Source organism: Anoplophora glabripennis, unplaced genomic scaffold, assembly GCF_000390285.2.
Source record: "Anoplophora glabripennis isolate ALB-LARVAE unplaced genomic scaffold, Agla_2.0 scaffold2, whole genome shotgun sequence".
Taxonomy (NCBI): Eukaryota; Metazoa; Arthropoda; class Insecta; order Coleoptera; family Cerambycidae; genus Anoplophora; species Anoplophora glabripennis.
Window position 1 is genome coordinate 816,624 of NW_019416325.1, and position 19,671 is coordinate 836,294.

The 19,671-nt window shown below is 34.6% G+C and overlaps 1 protein-coding gene across 1 annotated transcript in view; it reads right to left on the reverse strand.

Annotated features, from left to right (window-relative positions):
- The window catches only part of LOC108916836 (E3 ubiquitin-protein ligase Rnf220-like), a 96,653-nt gene that overhangs the window by 57,629 nt on the left and 19,353 nt on the right, over positions 1-19,671 (reverse strand). The window contains exon 3 of the mRNA XM_018723145.1: positions 5,478-5,591. Within this exon, the coding sequence (XP_018578661.1) occupies positions 5,478-5,591 (114 nt within the window). The remainder of the gene's footprint in view (positions 1-5,477; positions 5,592-19,671) is intronic.

The window sequence follows — 19,671 nt, forward strand, 5'->3', positions numbered from 1 at the left end:
ATAAATATATATATATATATATATCGTTAATTGTTAAGTAAAAGTTAAAAAATATTTACATTTCTTATTTTACGCGGTTGACAGGGTCAGATCGTCACTTGTTTTCCAGTTTCAGATGTTATTTCCTATATTTGTTACGACATGTCAGCCTAGAGTATAGTAATTTCCCGCCTAATATACGAAGATTCCCGCACTATAAAAGGGATTGTCGCCCACATATATGGCGGTCATAAAGCTAAACATAGGACATGCCCGTCGACGGATTCCAAGGCGTGAGTGGAACCGCGTATATTAGCCCCCCGGTAATTTGTGAAAGAATAAAGGAAACAAGACATAAAGCGGAAGGTGTTAGCTAGGTGGGTGAAGGCATTCAAGATGGCCACTTCCGGAAGCTGTTCGGTAAAGCGTACCCGGCCAGGATTGTAAAAGTAATAGGCATGTTAACGCGGCGATGTCTCGGCAATTACCATATTTTAAGCTAAGGAGCAGGCCGAAAAGTCTGGGGCGCGGGTTATGCCCTCACGCCACGGGACGGAGTCGGTTCAGGTCCGCTTCACGTCCATTTTAACCCTTAAAAGAAAAATATGGTAGAAATATCACTCGATGTAATTTTACGTTTAGTAAATGTAATTTTACATTTAGTAAATGTAATTTTACGTTTAGTAAATATGATTATACCAACGTAATCCTCATTGAAATGAAACTGTTCAGGGTTTATGCGTTTTTTTAATTTAATATTATTTCACTGTAATTTTACACTGACAATTGCTGTGATTCGATAAATTCCACAATTAAGTGAAGGTTTCAAGCATGACTGTCCAAAACATATTCCGCGACTACTATAATTTTACAGCGCAACTGAAATTTTACAGTGAGCCTGTAATTTTACAGTAAACTGTAAATTCACAAATCAGATGGAATTCCATAATATAGTCATTGAATTAAGATGATAATTAAGTGTCTACTTAATTATATAATTTATAACTTAACCATGGATGAATCTAGAGAGGAAATACATTTTTCTGTAAGTTTAGAGCAACTCTTTGTAATTTTGCACTAACATTTGCTGTGACTGAAATTATAATGTAACAATCACAATCACAATCAATGTACAATCACAATTGGTGTGGGCGACCTTAGTCCATGTCTTGTTACAGTTGAGACTTCATACACGATTGTCTAATATGCAATTCGAGGTTAATGTAATTTTACAACTGACCTGTAAACTGACAATTTTGTTGGAATTAAACAATATGTTGAATGAAAACAAAAATTTAGAGTAGATATATATTTTTTTATAAGGTTAATATAATTTTACACTGACAATGACTGTGATTCTGTAATTATAATGTAATTTACAGTTACTGTACTGAGGCTTCATATACGACGTTGCAATTGCTGTAACTCTACAATTATAATGTAATATTATGTTATCTGCAATTGCAGTGCTGGAGTTTGTTGCATGTTCTGTTGTAATTGAGGTTTCATGTACGTGGTTATTGTAATTTTACAATGAAACTGTAATTTCACAATTCAATTGAAATTCCTCTGCATATAGAAGCTAGTTAAGAAAATTTTCATTGGACATATTTTTCCTTAAGGTTATTGTAAAATTCCTGTAATTTTACACCGACAACTGTTATTCTCGGATATAATGTAATATTGCTTCATCGGCAATATTAAACTATGGTGTTGAACCATAGCCCATGTTTTGCTACAAGTTTCACGCACGTCAACCTAATTCCGTAGTACCTGTTATTTTACGATTAAACTGTAAATTCACAGTACAGTAATGTAATTGCCCTGCAATTTTGCTGCGATTCGCATATTACATGATCTACAATATAGTTATTGTATTAAAATAAAAAATTTGTGTATATGTACATTTTTCAGTAGGTTTTATATAATTCCGTGTATATGTAATTTTATACTGACAACTGTTGTATAACTCTGTAATCGTAATGTAATATTTACAATCACAATTGGTGTGGGCGACCTTAATCCGTGTCTTGTTACAGTTGAGACTTCATGCACGATTGTCTAATACGCAATCCGAGGTTAATGTAATTTTACAACGGACAATTTTTTTGGAATTAAACAATATGTTGAATGGAAACAAAAATTTACAGTAGATATACATTTTCATGTAAGGTTCATATAATTTTACATTGACAATGACTGTGATTCTGTAATTATAATGTAATATAATGTAATTTACAGTTACTGTACTGAGGTTTCATATACGTATTCTGTGGTTAATGTAAATTTACAATGAACCTGTAAATGTAAAATGTAAAACCTCACAATTTTCAATAAGAGAGCCAGAACTGTTCTGATCGATTAGGTTCCAATAAAGTGAGCCTCCCCTCCTAAAATTTCTGTGACGGTCCTGAAGGCCGGCACCCTCCTTGGCCGCTCCTTATCCCCAGTGTTTTATCGGCTTTTTAAATTGTTGCACCCGGGTCGTTATCTTTTTAATTGTAGTCCGCGAGCCGGCACAGTGATTTCCCGGAGCGTAGGCATCGTCACCCGAGGCGGATTCCCGAAGTCTTTGAGCGACACCTTTTGATCGCTGACGCGATGCGCCCCTTCGCGCAAAAGGGGGGAGGCCCCCGGCTCGCCCGTAAAAACTCTGATACTAACATAATTAAAGTACAAGCACTGTAATTTTACTTAATTAAATTCCCTTTTCGGCCGACTGTCGCTAAGCGCCACACGGCGGGGCGATATGAACTTTTTTCCACCCAATGAACATTAAAACCCGGCATTTAATTTCATCAGAGATCTAAGAGGAGATTTTTGACCATAAAAAGGAGAGACAGTGGCCCGTTTCGCCTGGCAGTTGTTAAGATTGCGAGGGTTATGCCATTGAACAGATGGACGTTTCGCGCTTATCGTGAAAATAAAAACATGAAGACGAGATAAAAGGGCGCTCTTACTTAGTTGGCTACGACAATAACGGGCAGTAGATCGCATAATTAATGTGGTCGCGGCAGTTTCCTTTCACTCGCAGATATTTTTTCAATTTAAAGAATATAACGCAACCCTCGGTACAGTCTGAGGGTTCATTTAGGTAGGTGGGTTAACATTTTATATTTAGGAAAATAGTTTATACGATCAAAATATCATCGTTTCCAATTTTTTTTATTGTTTTGTTCTGTCCAGTATTTTGTAAATTACGTTTAAACAATTAGCTACTAATATTGGCCGTTGTTGGCGCTGCCAACTTAGCAATATAATAAGACATGACAGTTTCAGCGATTTTAACAAAACTACAAGCTTTATGTGAAACGAAATTTTATTTTATAATATAAGACATACGCCTTAAAAAACAGAATCTGAAAAAACTAATAACTATAATTTTACAGTGAATCTGTAATTTTACAGTGAATCTGTAATTTTACAGTGAAACTGTAATTTACAGTATGAAGACTAAATTCTCAACTCGGATGGAATTCCAAAACATATAGACTTTGAATTAAAATGAAAATCTACAGCAGATATAAATTTTTTCTAGGTTTCCTTATTAGTTATTACTTAATTTCCTTATAATTACAAATACATTGACAATTGTTGTAATTGTAATATGTAATTGTAAAAGACACTTAACGCAATTACATACACACTGAATTAAAATAAAAATGTACAGAGGACATACATTTTTCTGTAAGTTTGATGCAAATTATTGTAATTTTACACCAACAATTGCTGTGATTATGTGATTACAAAGTAACATTGTGTCATCTGCAATCACAATTGAGGAATTGGAGCTTAATCCATATTTTGTTACAACTGAAATTGCTTGTGCGGATGTCCAATAGATATTACGTGCCTACTGTAATTTTACAATGCAACTGTAATTTCACAATGCATTTGTAAATTCACAGCATATAAATATTGAGTTAAAAAGAAAATTTTCGAAGTCCAATGTAATTTTCTTGTAATTTTACACCGACAATTATTACTTTGAAATATAATGTAATATTACGTCATCCACAATATGAAATTATGGTGCTGACCTTAGCCCATGTTTTACTATAATTAAGGTTAGGGCATATAAATATTGAGTTATGGGAATCTGTTCAGTGAATATATATTTTCTGTAAGTTTAATGTAATTTTACTGTAATTTGACGTGACTTTGTAATTGTAATGTAATTTTTCATTTACAATGTTAAATTGGGTGATGAACCTTAGTTAGCCCATGTTTTGCTGCAGTTAAAGTTTCATGTGCGACAGCCTAATTCCGTAGTAATTGTAATTTTACGATGAAGCTATAAATTCACAGTTCAGACAATTCAGTAACTCACTAAAATAATTGTTGACTGTAAAGCTGAAGATTAAGCCAGTTGAGAGAGAATATGCAAGCTTCTGTAAGTTTAATGCAATTTGTTGTAATTTTACACTGCTGCGAATTTATCCATTGCATCATTTACAATCTCAATGGAGGTGCTGCAGCTTAGTCCATGTTTTTTTAGGACTGTGGTGTCATGCATTGTCGTCTGATATGTGTTAGATCCATAATGTAATTTTACATTGAAACAGTAATTTCACAATTAAATTGCGATTCTAGGACACATAGATATTGAGTTATGAGAATCTGTTCAGTGAATATATATTTTCTGTAAGTTTAATGTAATTTTACTGTAATTTACATTGACATTTGTCGTGACTTTGCAATTATAATGTAATTTTTCATTTACAATTTTAAATTGGGGTGATGAACCTTAAATATCATTTTACGATTAAGTTGTAAATTCACAATTCAGTAATGCAACTTTTCTGTAATTTTACTGCGGTTAGTTTGTACTTTGTTAAAGCATATCACATCCTCAAAACTTACCTGTGCCGAATGTCTTTTATATTGTTTCAAAAACAGAAAATGATAAGCTCATTGAATTTATGGTACCTTTTCCAAAACATAATGCAGAATTTCAGTTACGAAATTGGCCTTTGTTCTCCCTAAATTTTGTCACCCAGTGTATATTTTCTCACTACAGACAGAAGAACATAAAGATTCTAAAAGTACATAATTCCATATATTTTTTTACAAATTCGTAGGTAGACGCCATAAGGTTGACACTTTATAGTTCTTTTATTGCCATGTAAATGTAAGAGTTATTGTTGTCGCTAATTAAACAGAAAGATAAGAAGATGCGTTCAGTGATAAACAAAATTTAAGTCAATTCTCAAGATATAGCTGATGGACTCAAGAACCGTCTTTACATGATTTGTCGTTTTGGAAAAGTATCAAGTAGGTCTAAATCAATTTAAAACAGAGTTAAAAATAATAGACATACATTCCTAACATTAAATTAGATGTATACCGTCATTATCGTTTCTAACTTTTTTCTTTCGGTGTAGATCGGCGTTCTAAAAGGTGTAAGGTGTACATAATCTCAAACATTTATTACCACGTAAATGTGAAGTTAATTGCTGACGCTTATTATACTGAATCAGTGCATGGGTAATATTTACCGTGGTCGAAGAGGAAGGTGGTCTTGGCAAGTGCGTGGGCTGCGGGAGGCAGACCTGGTACTGAAAACGTGTACGTTCCATTGCTGTTGAAACCGCCTCCAAATAAAGGGCCTACTGAAACAAAAGAACACGTCAATAATTTCAATTTGCAAACACAATTCATTAAATTCACATCATACAAATACAACGAAGCTTCCTTTTGCGCCTGTGAATTGTTTATATTTAAAAACAATTGACGAACAAGTAATTTTGACGTTTGACGACTGCGCACGGCGATTAAACAGTTTAAAAAGCGCCATCCTGTATTCCCGTTCTTGCGATGGGACTTTTATTATCTCGGGTCGGTTATTGTCACAAATTCCAGCATATCGCGTATCGCATTGTCTGAAGCAAGGAGGGATTCAATGGAGAAAGCTGTAAATCGAATAATAAAATAGAAAATAAAAACCCCGACGCGAATACACATGGACGTACTCTGATGTCAAAAGGCAGATGAGCGATGCTCCATGCAAATAAATCGAGCCGTCGGCCAGTCGGAAAAGTCCGCTCGCCATTTGAACGGTGACAGTTGGACAGTCGGCAGATGCAAGAAAGAAATCCTATGCTCTCCGTTAGTACAGTCTTTTCTCATGCGTTATATGCAGATGTACAGAGTGATCCCGGGTGGGCGGATGAGAAAAATGGTTATGGAACATTGGAATACTGACAAGAATTCAGCCTAGCTCATTAATTATAATGTAATATTGCGCCACCTACAATTACAGTTGCCTAATATATTCATTGTTACTGTAAGTTGACAATAAAACTGTAAATACCCAGTTTACTTAATTAAAGTACATGCATATTAAATTAAAATGAAAATTTGGAGAGGGTATAGATGCTTCTGTAAGTTTGATGTAATTTTACACTGACAGTTGCTGTGATTCTGTAATTATAATGTAATGTTGCACCACCTACAATCACAATTGAGGTTTTGCTACAGTACAGTTGTGGTAACACGTGGTTGCCTATTACTGTAATTTTGTTAGTGTAATTTTACAATAAAACTAAGTTCACAGTTACATTATTAAATTACATAAATATTGAATTCAATGAGAATTTAGAGGATATACACTTTACTGTAAGTTTGATGTAATTTCTTATACTACGTTATACTAATTATTACGTAATATTGTGATTTAATTCACGATTACCTAATACTTATTCGATGTTACTGTAATTTTACAATAAAACATGAATTCCCAATCCACTCAATTAAATTACATACATATTGAATTTAAATGCAAATTTAGAGGGGATATACTCGTACATTCATCTATAAGTGTGACGCAATTTATTGTAATTTTACAGTAGCTTGTGGTTTTGTAATTATGTCACCTATAATCGCAATTGTGGTTTCACTAAAGTACAGTTGTGATTTAATTCACGGTTGCCTAATACAGATTTGCTGTTACTGTAATTTTACAATAATACTGTAAATTCACATTTCACTTAATTAAATCACATACACATTGAATTAATATGAAAATTGAAAGAGAATATACAAGCTTCTGTAAGTTTAATGCAATTTGTTGTAATTTTACACTGCTGTGAGTTTATACATTGCATCATCTACAATCCCAATGGAGCTGCTACAGCTTAGTCCATGTTTTTTTACGATTGAGGTTTCATGCATTGTCGTCTGATATGTGTTATATGCATAATGTAATTTTACATTGAAACTGTAATTTCACAATTAAATTGGGATTCTAGGGCATATAGATATTGAGTTATGAGAATCTGTTCAGTGAATGTAAGTTTACTGTAACTTCACTGTAATTTACATTGACATTTGTCGTGACTTCGTAATTATAATGTAATTTTTCATTTACAATTATAAATTGGTGTGATGAGTTATGAGAATTTGTTTAGTGAATGTAAGTTTAATGTAATTTCACTGTAATTTACATTGACACTTGTTGTGACTTTGTAATTATAATGTAATTTTTCATTTACAATTATATACTGGGGATTGTAATTTTACGATTCACATAAACATTTTTGACAAATTTATCTAATCAGTTTGCACTACATCAGCAAATTAATCGTCCTGTGCAATACATAAGCAAATGATTACAATATTGTTAATATTTTCCGGTTCATTCGTGGTACCTAATCATTTTATTTCCAATGACTGAACGAATTGACGGTTTTTTGCGGAAAAATCTTAATGTGACTGTACTAACCGAGAACGATGCCTGGATGATAAGGTAATAACCAGACCAGTCCGATATTTAAATACATGAATTATGTAGATACGTACTTATTCGATTGGACATATTGATACTCCACTACACGTTATTAATAGTCAAAATTTACACACAATACAATACCAAACTCCGAACTCAACGTTTCAATACAATTTATATTCAAATTCAATACATTCATTTGTATAATTGTACAAAACTTCCAGTGCAATGTGAAATTTACATCAACTACTCAAGACGATGGATTTCGTGGTTTTTAAATCGATTATCTACCTGCTATTTATTTCCACGTATCTCATTCTCAACATCGTCATTTACCATTCCCGCGTCTTCCTGTATCCTTAGTGCACTATTACTCAAATCCCATACTCCGGAATATACGGGGTGGGCGCAAAAACACGCCGATAACAAAAAGAAAAGGTAATTATGCCATTCCGGATATAATTTTGATAGAAATCGATTTAATTCCTTTATCTCTGAATACAATTGAGGCACTTCGTGAAAATACACCCCGTACATTAAATGGTATAAAATACTTTGACTTTAACATCAACTAATCTGAAGCGTTTAATCTGACGTCGGCGTTCCGATTTTAATAATCCAGATTTCATCGCAATAACTTTTAGTGGGATGCACATTCATCAAGCAACAATATTGCACAAACGGTGTGTGCACTGTGGTGCTCAACCGCTGGAAATGATTTTGCGAAAGCCAAAGCGGGCTGCAGACGTGCAAAAACAGATGAAAATCATAACCAACCCATATCCACATTACACAAATCCCTATACAGAGTTTAGTTTTAGCCTTTACAAGTAAAACGGATGAAATAGCAATTGTGAGAAGTGTAACACCCTGTATGCTAAGAGATATCCGTAAAACTAATTTGTTATTGCAAAAATTGCATTGGAGGGGTTCAGAGAGCGACTCAGTTTAAAGATCAATACAATAATCCGCTGAGTAAATATTTCTTAGCTGAAAATAGGCCGTGCTGTGAGTTTGGCAGTGGGGTAAAGGTAAATGCGATTACATGCAGAGTTAAATATGGTTATTGTTCGCCCCTGTGATTTCGAGTATTTATTTTACGAATTATACAGTAAAAATACAGTTTTCGAAACCACCACCTGAGCTAACTTCTGTTATTTATCTGTCCCATCCAGAGCAGAATTTAAAAATATTCGGATAATATTTTTTGTTATCGTGTTGCGTTATTTTTTGAAAATTTCGTCGGCCATAATGGATGCGCCATCTTGAATTTTGCAAAATTGACCTCGGATCCGTGATCAGCGACCCCGAAAACCCCCGTATACAAAATTTATTATTTTTTGAAAATTCGTGATATCTGACCTTAATTGACCCGTTTTTTGAGGTTAGAAAAAGAACCATCAATTCTGACCGCGGATTCACGTTCGGCGGAGTCTTAACCATATAAATGAACATTTGAATATTAAAAAAAAATTTTGGAATTTTTCATAGCACTCTTTCGTGAATTTTTATTATTTTTGGCCAGTTTTTTGAGGTTAGGAAATTCCTGTGATGTGATAGCTCAATTCTGACACCGTATTCGTGATCAGGAGGCAAAAATACTACGGATAACATATTATGTCGCATGAAAAGTACAGACAATAAATTGCAAAATTACGTCTGCTGTTGATTGAAAACATAGGTATAGTCTTTCCGATATCAATTGAACCCCAAAGAGCTAGGCAGTATGTACCAGGTTCGGTCGCAACTGGGCATTGAAATATTTGAAAAACTTGTCCACATTTATTTAGCCATACCCATATACTGGTCTAGTCGCCCAGTTGAAGAATGCGCGGGCTGGCAAACGGCGCACAAACACAGCCGCACTGGGCGACCAACCATAAATTTCAGTTGTTCACAAATTGTCTGGCAGTGCAGTGCAGCAATGCGGAATTTGGTGTGATTCAGATAATTTAAATTTATTATAGGCACCTTCTATTAATTATTCTTAGGGGCGCCTATGAAACTCATTAGATTTTATTGCTAGGCGTTTTTATACATGTTCAACTGATTTCGGAAAGACTATAATTATGACGTTTTTCTATCAGATTTTATTACGTTGTAAACTTGGTCACACAAGGGCCAATAGGCAACTGGAAATTAAATGATTTTATTTGGTTTTAAATTATTTTTTATATCACGGGTTGTTTTCTATTGCCTAAAAATATAGCACGAAAGGCGTTTGTGGATATTAAAGTTATAATTATTGTAAAAATCGTTACGTCATGTTTAAATGAAGCAACACTATTTTCTTTCGTTAGTTTTGTGTAACTCTTTTGGTGCGTTTTGGTGTATCTTATTAATTTCTGCGCGAGGTTGAAAATTAAAAATTCCCAGCAATCTCCCGTACTAATTGAATTTCCATATATACAATCCAGAGACTAGCGTTTACGTGTAGCAACAAGCGGCAGCGTGTATCTCGCATTCCCTGGACCGAAAACCTGCAGACAACTTATTTATGTTTGAATTGTTTTCAAAATACCGACGTTTTCCCACTACCGGTGCTCGTCCAATGGACTCATCGGTGTAGGAAATTCTAAAAACGTTCAAACGATTTTACAGAATCTTGTAGAGTCACGAAACCGTAGGTTATTTAGCGTTCCTGGCGTAGTTAACGCGTATAGGAGACTTTCTATAAATGCCATGGGTAGCGGATTTACGCCGGAGAATCCTTTTTTACTCTACCGTCCCGAATGCCTCACCGACGATTTCCTGCTTTACATACAAGAGGAAACCCGCGCCGCCGCATCTACAGAGTGAACAACCCACTTGAAACTGCTTTCCGCACTTCAATCTTCTGCGGCGCTAATATACAGTGGCGTGAACAAGGGGATTAATTGTATAAATTCACTCAACTTTCAAATTTAACTAACGAAACCTTCCCAAAATCCCGCTAAAAGTGCATAACCATAGACAAGGGAACCCCCCATACGTAGAGGAAGGCGCAGAGCGAGAAACGAGATTTTCACCACAGTTTTGAAAATTTCCCAGAAATCTTCTAGGAAGCCCCGATTGCCGCCAAACACCAACAGCCGTCACAGACGATTCCAGTAAAGCACCCTGTCGAGAACTGAACCGCCGTCGAAAATTTTCAACTGAGTTTCGAATTTTTGGAAAACAAAACGGGACTATATCACCACAATTAGTTTCAGGACAATAGTGCGTTCGAGACGACCACTATCCAAAATTCAGACGGACACCACTACTGCATCCCTGCGGACCCAGCATAAGATGCGTACGAACGTCTACCCTGCCCTTCCAAATGTTGCAATTAAATTCCTCGATTTTTTTTAAATAATAGCAATAGATAATTATTTTGCGCGTAAATACCACAGTGACGTCAGCGGTTCTCAACAAGTTTCCTGTTAAAAAATCATTCATATTTATTTTGATTTGGCTTTTTTACGCCCAGTTTTTTCGCAAATAAGAACTGTTTAAAAAAAGGGATCGAAAACGTATAAATGTATTTTTGGGCGCACACCCTGTACGTTCAAGCGCGTCGAAGCTGTTTGATGGCGATTCTTGCACCGGTCACTTAATTGATTTATGAAAACGAATTGTGTGATTTGTCGGCGGCTACTAGATAGTACATTCGTCCTAAACCCGATGTCACTTCTTTCTTGTGTTACACAGATTCCACTGCCGATAACACAAATATGCCAGCCGGAGCTGAAGCCGGTCGAGAAAAAAGAGAAAACCAGATTTATTCATTCAAATTCGAACAGCATCTGGAATTTTTTAAGTTACTAAATATCAATAAAATGTTGAAAATTTATACCGAGAACCGCTTATTAGGGTTTTAAAACCGTAATAAATTTGTAGCGACTAACGAAAACACGAATGCTGTTACAACCTTTAACGTTTGCTTTCAGAACGACCATTAAAATGTTAAAAAAAAACGCTTACGTATAAAAATTAGTAATACATTTATTACAAGCACATTTTTATTAAAAAAGGAAACAACCACAGAAAAACACATTTAACACAAAATGTGTTTGTTATATTTTAAAAGCTACAAACTCTATTGGACACATTATTTCTAATCAGTGGCGTAACATTGGTTACACTATAGTTATTATTATTATTATTTATTTGTCGCTTTGTGTGAGCACAGCTTAATAACATCATAAGCACCTGTTTCATCATGAAGAATATTTTAGCATGCAATTTTCTGATTTTAAATAATACATTCTAAAGGTAGACATAGTAAGTGGTGTTTCCAATAAATATAATAACAGTAATATGAAAAAAAAACGTGCAAATTGCAATACAACACATTTACAACCGTGAGTTTTTACCAATTTCAGTATAATTATTTAAAATTTTACTAGTTTTAATGAACAAATTAATTCAGAAGAATTTTATTATTGTCTCGCTTTATCGCGCGACATGACGCTCTGTGTGGCCAGAGCTTAACAGCCACACAACATAAGCACCTGTTTCATCACGAAAAACACAGCACAAATAACAAATCATAAAAACAGTACGCAGCGAACAAGATATTCCTGCAGAAATTTGAAATCGACGAGTAGATTTAAACATAAAATTTTACGAGGGTGTAATTGGGTTAGCGACACATTCCAAGAAGAGCAGCGAAAATAAGTGACATAAAAAGTCGTGTTTTCAGTAAATATAATAACAATAAAATGCAAATTGATTTCTCACGGGGCAGGGGGTTGATTTTATTTAGGGGATGTTACTCGAATTCACAGCTGGAGGGGTAATATAGGACACAGAAGGGTGTTCCCCATATGTAGGCCTCGGCGTGCACCATAGCCGATAGATGTCTACTACAGGACGGATATCCCTTGATAAGATTTAGATAAAAAATGGTAAGCAGAACTTTTACAAAAAAAATCATGTATTGTATATTGATTTTTCAAAAACGTGAAAAGTAAGGACAAAAGTAATGACTAGTCTGTCAGAGACAGACGCAATTCAATGGCGTGTCAAGCGGGTCAATCGAGACATACGCGAGCCGCTGCTTCAGAATGCTTTTCATGTTCGCGTCACGTTAGTATACTGTCGCTTTGTTATCGTGCGGATATTTATTTAATTTGTTGCTTTTTAATAAAAATGCGTACGCCCATGTCGCACGGCTCAGTTCTGACAGCCCGATTTGACTTATAGAAATTTTGTTTGAAATGCTGCAATTTTAGAAGTAAATAGAATAAATCGAGGTGGTGGCAGGGGCAATTCTGATCGAGGTATTAAAAATTGGCAGTGTTGCGAACGAAGCAATTTTCTGTAGGTGGCATTTAATTAAAAAGCGTCCATTCGGCGTGGAATTTCATAAAACTAAACAGGCCAATCGTCCCGTGATTTAATAAAAGTCGAATATGGTGTGGGTGGAATTGAATAAATTTATTAGATTATTTGGAATGAAATGAAATGATGCAATTACGCATTTTACAGGGAGTAAAACGTGATTTTGTATTCAAGCGGTGTCGTTACTAGTTAGCGGGCCCTACTACGGCGTGCGGTGGCGGCGCAGACCGCGCACCGACGCGTCGCGACGACAATTCACAGCAACACGTACACACTAATTGCACGCTGATGAGAACGTGCGTTTTACTCTTTAGTGCTGTTGTTATTGCCGATTTCGGACTAACAAATGCCCCTAATCGCTTTTCCCAACATAAAATCGAAAATAATCCCTCCGCCGAAACGTCTATTAAATTTATAAATACGAATTTACTTTCAAATGATTTGTGTCCACGCCCATTTGGCGTTTTTGCCACAACAAAAAAAAGTACAACTATTTAAGGATGTTTTTACAATATTTCAAGGTGTGGGTGCGCTAGCTAAATTTTTAACAAAAAGTTGCTTGAGATCTTAAGATCATAATTTTTTACCAATGTTTCCAACGTAAATTTTTAAAGAAGGACGATTATTTAAAAAAAAAACATATTTTTTACTATTAGTTCTCGTTTTTTTTACTCTATTGAAAATGGAATCATTTTGAACACACTGAATCACAAAATTTTTTACTTTTAAAAAGAGAGTTGAATAGAAATATCAATTTGTCTAGTGGCACAATTTTAAAGTTTACTGAAATTATTTTTTCCAAGAACCCAACGACCTTTTTATTAGGAACCTAGATTTTTTTTAGAATTCCGTAACTCAGCGTCAATATTACATGGGAATGTAAACAACGATACTTGTAAAAGTAAACCGTCTGTCTGCCTTTTACAATATAAGTCACATTTTATTTGAAACGGCGTATAAAAATAGCTTTCGGTAACACAACCGATGCAAAATCTCTTGGAGCGCTACAAAAAAAATTGCTTATAGACACGCTTATTTCTGTCACGGTAAACTGAAAATCTAAAAACTAGTTTAGGTAACAATTTAGTAAACAAATTGTTACGATTATAAAGAAGAAAATATAATGGAATATATTAGACCACAACACCGATTTTGTTAACAAAAACTTTAAATCAGGATAAAACACGGTAAAAAACAAGAGAAAACTTAACCTCACCTAACCTAACTTTGTGTTATGTACGAATCTAACCTAAGTATAAGACTTTTCTATTACAAATATCGTTAGGAAGCTGTAGTATAATTTTTATATAGTTTTATTAAACGGTGAAACATGTGTGTCAAATTACTCTGTGTTCTTAGATCTTTGTAGGCTCAAATATCAAAAGTGAGAAGTAGTAGAATGAATATTATACATCTTTCGTTTTCGAAAAAAAATGTTTTCAGTTCTGAAAATGGAAACCGATTGACTTTGGAAACAGTTACAACTCACTATAGTTTAATTTTATTTATTTTTTTCAGTGTGAAATTTTCTGTTAAGCAAAATCAGTTACCTAAAAAAAATAAAGAGAAAAAATATCAAGTCATTATGATGTAACTAAAAGTCTTTAAAGGCGGCGTTTGTTGTCAGCGTGCAAAACAGCTCCTTAATTCCGAAAGCACGGGCAGCACCGTATCGGCGTTAAATTAAAATGACAATAAAAACAGCGTATCACAGCGGCCAAAGTAGTTAGCAGGCAGCAATTACGGTACTATTTGTCAAATAACACAAAACATAAGTGACTTCTGGACACCTGCCTCATGGTTCACTGCACTAAATAGCAGTTTGCCGTGCTCATTTTGGAGTGGCACACAGTCATTCAAAGCCTAGGGAGTCCTCGATCCACCGTGTAGCGCTCCAGTGGCGCGCGCCTCAGGCGGAGCGGCAAAAAAATAAAAATAACATTAACGTCAATAAAAACTAAAGATTCATGTGATACGCGCGTACCTTAAGTTTCATTTTCAATCAAGATAGAAGAGGCGATCGGCGTATATTGGTTCTGCAGCCACAGGATTTTGTCTGCATTCGCCAGATATCAATATCTATCCACCTATTCGTAACTGCTCTAATTAAGCTCCATTTAAGAGCCACGTGATCAGTAATTTTGTGTGGGACAGCAATTTTATTTTCTTCGCGTTCGCAACTAAACATTATTATAATTATAAGGCTAAAATCAAGGTTACGTTAAACACAACATTCTGTTTCATCGGCTTATTTATTTAACCAATCGGAGATAGCATTATCTCGACACAACGGTTTGTCATTGTTCATTGTAAACGAAATTACGACTGATGCTAAGATTCAGGGCTTTTTAGTTTAGTTTAGAATCATTTACGAAATACGAGGCTGGCCTGTCTTTTTATCGTTTGCAACCGAACCTGTTTGCTGAAATTTGGCAACTGATCTTTTCACAGTTGTTCCATCTACCGAAAATTTCAAGTAATGTGCGCACAATCTCAGCTACACACTCTCCGTATTCGTAATGAAACACAAGACGCTTTTAAAAGCGAAGGAGCAACTAATTCAACAAAAAATTGTTTCGATTAGCTGCAGAGCACGATGATGTTGCGCTTCGAAAACTAAATGATTTTTCCGAATGTTACATCACGGGTACGCCGCTGGCGTATAGACAGGGCACTGCAGGCTAAATCCTGTGACTTACCTCCCTTTAGACCCCTTCCGAATAGGCCGACATCATTCCACCCAAATTAATCCTATTACATGATTCGTATTTGAACAATAATTCAAGCGGAACCGTTATAAACACCACTATTTAAACGAATATATTTCACACTCTGCAATTTGTCATTCGGAAAAGGTGCCGGTACCGAAAAAGGTGCACTAGATTTACGCGTTACACGGGGATATTCACAAGCTAAATAAACTTGTGTTTTTGGACCGGTGCGGACACGTATTTTGAATGTTTCCCGTTTACAATCTGTAAGCGGAGGCTGGGTGTAACATTGAATTGATATTTTGCGATTCAAAGTAAATGTCGTTTAGATAAAAACAAACTTATTTGGAAATTATACGTTTATAGCAATAGTATCACAAATAACAGTAACTTTTATCCGAAACAGTACATTTTGAACCCTATGCGTAGGAATCTGACCGTTGGACTGCTCTAAGAACAAAGCTAGTAATGATTACAGTGATGATGAAGCTGATGGTGAGAATTTTTAGTTTGAGGTACATATACAGGGTGTGGCGTGTATAATCTATAAGAATTAAATTACAGCTTCCTAACGATATTTGTAATAGAAAACTCTTATACAAAAAAGTTCTATTTTTGCGTTTTTTTTTCGTAAATTAAAGTTCAATTATGGATCAAAATATTTTCTCTGAAACGGTCCTGTGAATTTTTCAAAGCAAAAGTACAAACTAAGAAAAATAGATATTTAAAAAAAACTGATATTTTCTTATTATAATAATAATTAATAGTAATTATTATCTTAAATGCATTGTTGTTACTGCAGTTGGCAAATAAAACCACATGTTGAAATGTTGAAATTGATCTCCATTAGCGTGGATACAGGCATGGCACCGACGCACCCAATTTTGCCGAATATTTTCCCAAATTACAGGTCAAATTCCCCTAATTGTGTCAGCAGCTTCAAGTATACGGTTTCGCAATTTTTCCACCGTAGCAATTGGAGTATTATAAACCAATGACTTCGTGACTCCAAAGATAAAAGTCCATTGGAGTTAGATCGGGTGACCGAGGTGGCCACGGCATAGGACCAAAGCGTCCAATCCATCGCTGAGGAAACATTTTATTCAAAAGTGTCGTTACTTTACCGAAAACCGATGTTGAAAATGAGTTTCCCCAATCGCGTGAGGATTTTCATCGGCCCATATGTGCATATTATGGAAACATAAGCAGGAAAGTCTACTTGATTGGCACATTGCCGTAAAAACCATCTGCAAAAACGCCTTCGTGGATCACGATCCGGGGGTAAAATCTGTTGAACTGGTTGCAGATGATAGGGGTGCAACAGCTGGCGCCTTAAGATGCGATGTACGGTACGAGATGAGGTTCCTACTTGCTGTGCGAGTCGTCGAGTACTAATTGTGGGGTTTTCGTCAAGATTTTCCAACACTGAGTCTTCAACATTAAGGTTCACTTGCTGACCACGTCCTTCTCCTCGAGGAATAACACGTCCCGTATCTCGCAGCCGCTGAACGCACTGTAGGATTGTATTTGCACATGGGGGGTGACGTTGTGGNACTTCCCGTATCTCGGAGCCGTTGAACCGTAGAATTGTATTTGCACATAGGAGGTGACGTTGTGGCCATCGTTCCTGGTAGAACCTAGTCGCCGCGAGCGCATTTTCTCCGGCTGCACCATACACTAACACCATATCGACAAGTTCGGAAATAGTAAATGCATTGTTTTCTCGGTTTATTATAAAATTAAACATATGAATCTCGTTTTTAATGTAATCGGCACGCTATTCTTATTTTTTACTTCTTTATAAAAATTAGTCACTATTGTGGAATTACAAAATAAAAACTTGTGTCTGGAATCTTTCACTTTTTAACACTGATGAGTCGAAGGACGATGATAATATTTAATAAATAAGTGAATAATGAATTCAATACAAATACAAAATCAGTTGACTGCACAAATTTTTTGACAATGTAACCTAACCCTATTTTAGTATTACAGGTATTAGATTATACCGATTTAAATTATAAGGTTGCATCTCGGATCGCATAAAAACATTTCCAAAGTTTTTAATAAATAACACAGGGTCGGCTTTCATTTTCGTTGATTAAATGAACTTTAATTTACAAAAAAACGTAATAATTTTTATAGATTATACACGCCACACCCTGTATAATAACAATAAGTGTTTTCTCAAGATAGTTCAACAGGGGTAAGAGCTCTTATAATTTTTTTCCCTTGATTTTGAAATATAGACGCATGCGCATTGACAAAGACAACACTGTAATGTGTGTGACAATAGCGAACGTAATTTTTTATCTTTGTCGTCACAATGTCATGGGAGCTGAATAGAATTCAAAAGGTAAGTAAATTTGTACCTGTCTGAAAATCAGAGGAAAAAACTTCGGAGCTCATCATTTTAAATAATGAATCGAATGGTATATAAAAAAAAATTGTTTTAGTGTCATCAATCATTAAAAGTGACAATTAAAAACTTGTTACAAATTTTTTTATTAAAAATAAAAAATATTTATTTATCTGAAAAGAATGTTTATATTTTTTGATTAACATCGAGTTGATTAAAGAAAAACTTATGAAATTNGTCAAATAGAATTCAAAAGGTAAGTGTACCTGTCTGAAAATGAGAGGAAAAAACTTCGGAGCTCATCATTTTAAATAATGAATCGAATGATATATAAAAAAAATTGTTTTAGTGTCATCAATCATTAAAAGTGACAATTAAAAACTTGTTACAAATTTTTTTATTAAAAATAAAAAATATTTATTTATCTGAAAAGAATGTTTATATTTTTTGATTAACATCGAGTTGATTAAAGAAAAACTTATGAAATTTATTCATTTTTCTGCTTGTTATGATTTTCTAAAATTTCTCAAACCATCCCCGTAACTTCTAGTCTCCCTCTGTTAATTTTAATAGTAGAAGAAAAAGTAGATTTTTATTCAAAATTTTATTCGGGTTATCTTGAAAAAACTCTTTATTTCTTTTTCAACACCACCATTTTGTGTAAGTTCACATTTAGAGAAGCTTTTCTTGGAAATATTCGTGGATATAAATAAGATCACGTAAATTTCTTATTAAAAAAATTTCTCCAATTATACAGATGTGTTGGACAGCTATTGATTACTTTCTAAGAAGAACAATTCAAGAACTTTTTAATGAAACTATTTTTGTGTAAAGAAAATATTTATCATTTTCATAGGGCTGACCGTACGTAAATTCATAAGCTTCAAATTTCAAATGTACCAAAAGTTAAATTCTCTTCACTACAATTGAACACTTGGCCGAGGTTTCCTCGTCTGAAAAAGAGAGACGGCAGATCCTAATCCCTGTTGACACTACAAATAAAAGTTGAGGTTATAAGTTATCAATAACAGAAAAGGTGTTCTCCTTCATTGTCACTGCACGGTCCGGAAGTCAATAAATAGCTAAATAGCCTACGTCATTAACTTTTCAGTCCCGTAGGTACCTCGGATTGTATACCTATACTTCCTCTTCTTCGGACGGTAGATTATGTCTAGGAAATCCTACAGAAAAGATAGCGCGTTTACTGGCGACATCTAATTTTTTCAAGAAAATTCTGGTAGTAATGTGTTTAGCGCACAAACATTGTACACGGAGAGAAAAATTCTGTAGATGACTCTTCAGATAAAATAGTACATACAGATAGAATATTTCATACTTATATTTTTACCACACTTTCGAAATTGTATTTCCTTGTCCTAAAAGTTATTTGTATTTTTATTTTCTCTTTAACTTTTAGAATAAAGAAAAACAATTTCGAAAGTATGGTAAAAATATAAGTATTATATACATACCAACAAATCGCATAGTTCTGTCACAAACCGTTTATTACAAAGAAAGGAACGGCACTTATCTTCAAATCTTCAAATTTCTATACTCCTGAATTTTTTGATAAATATTTTTGGTTATTT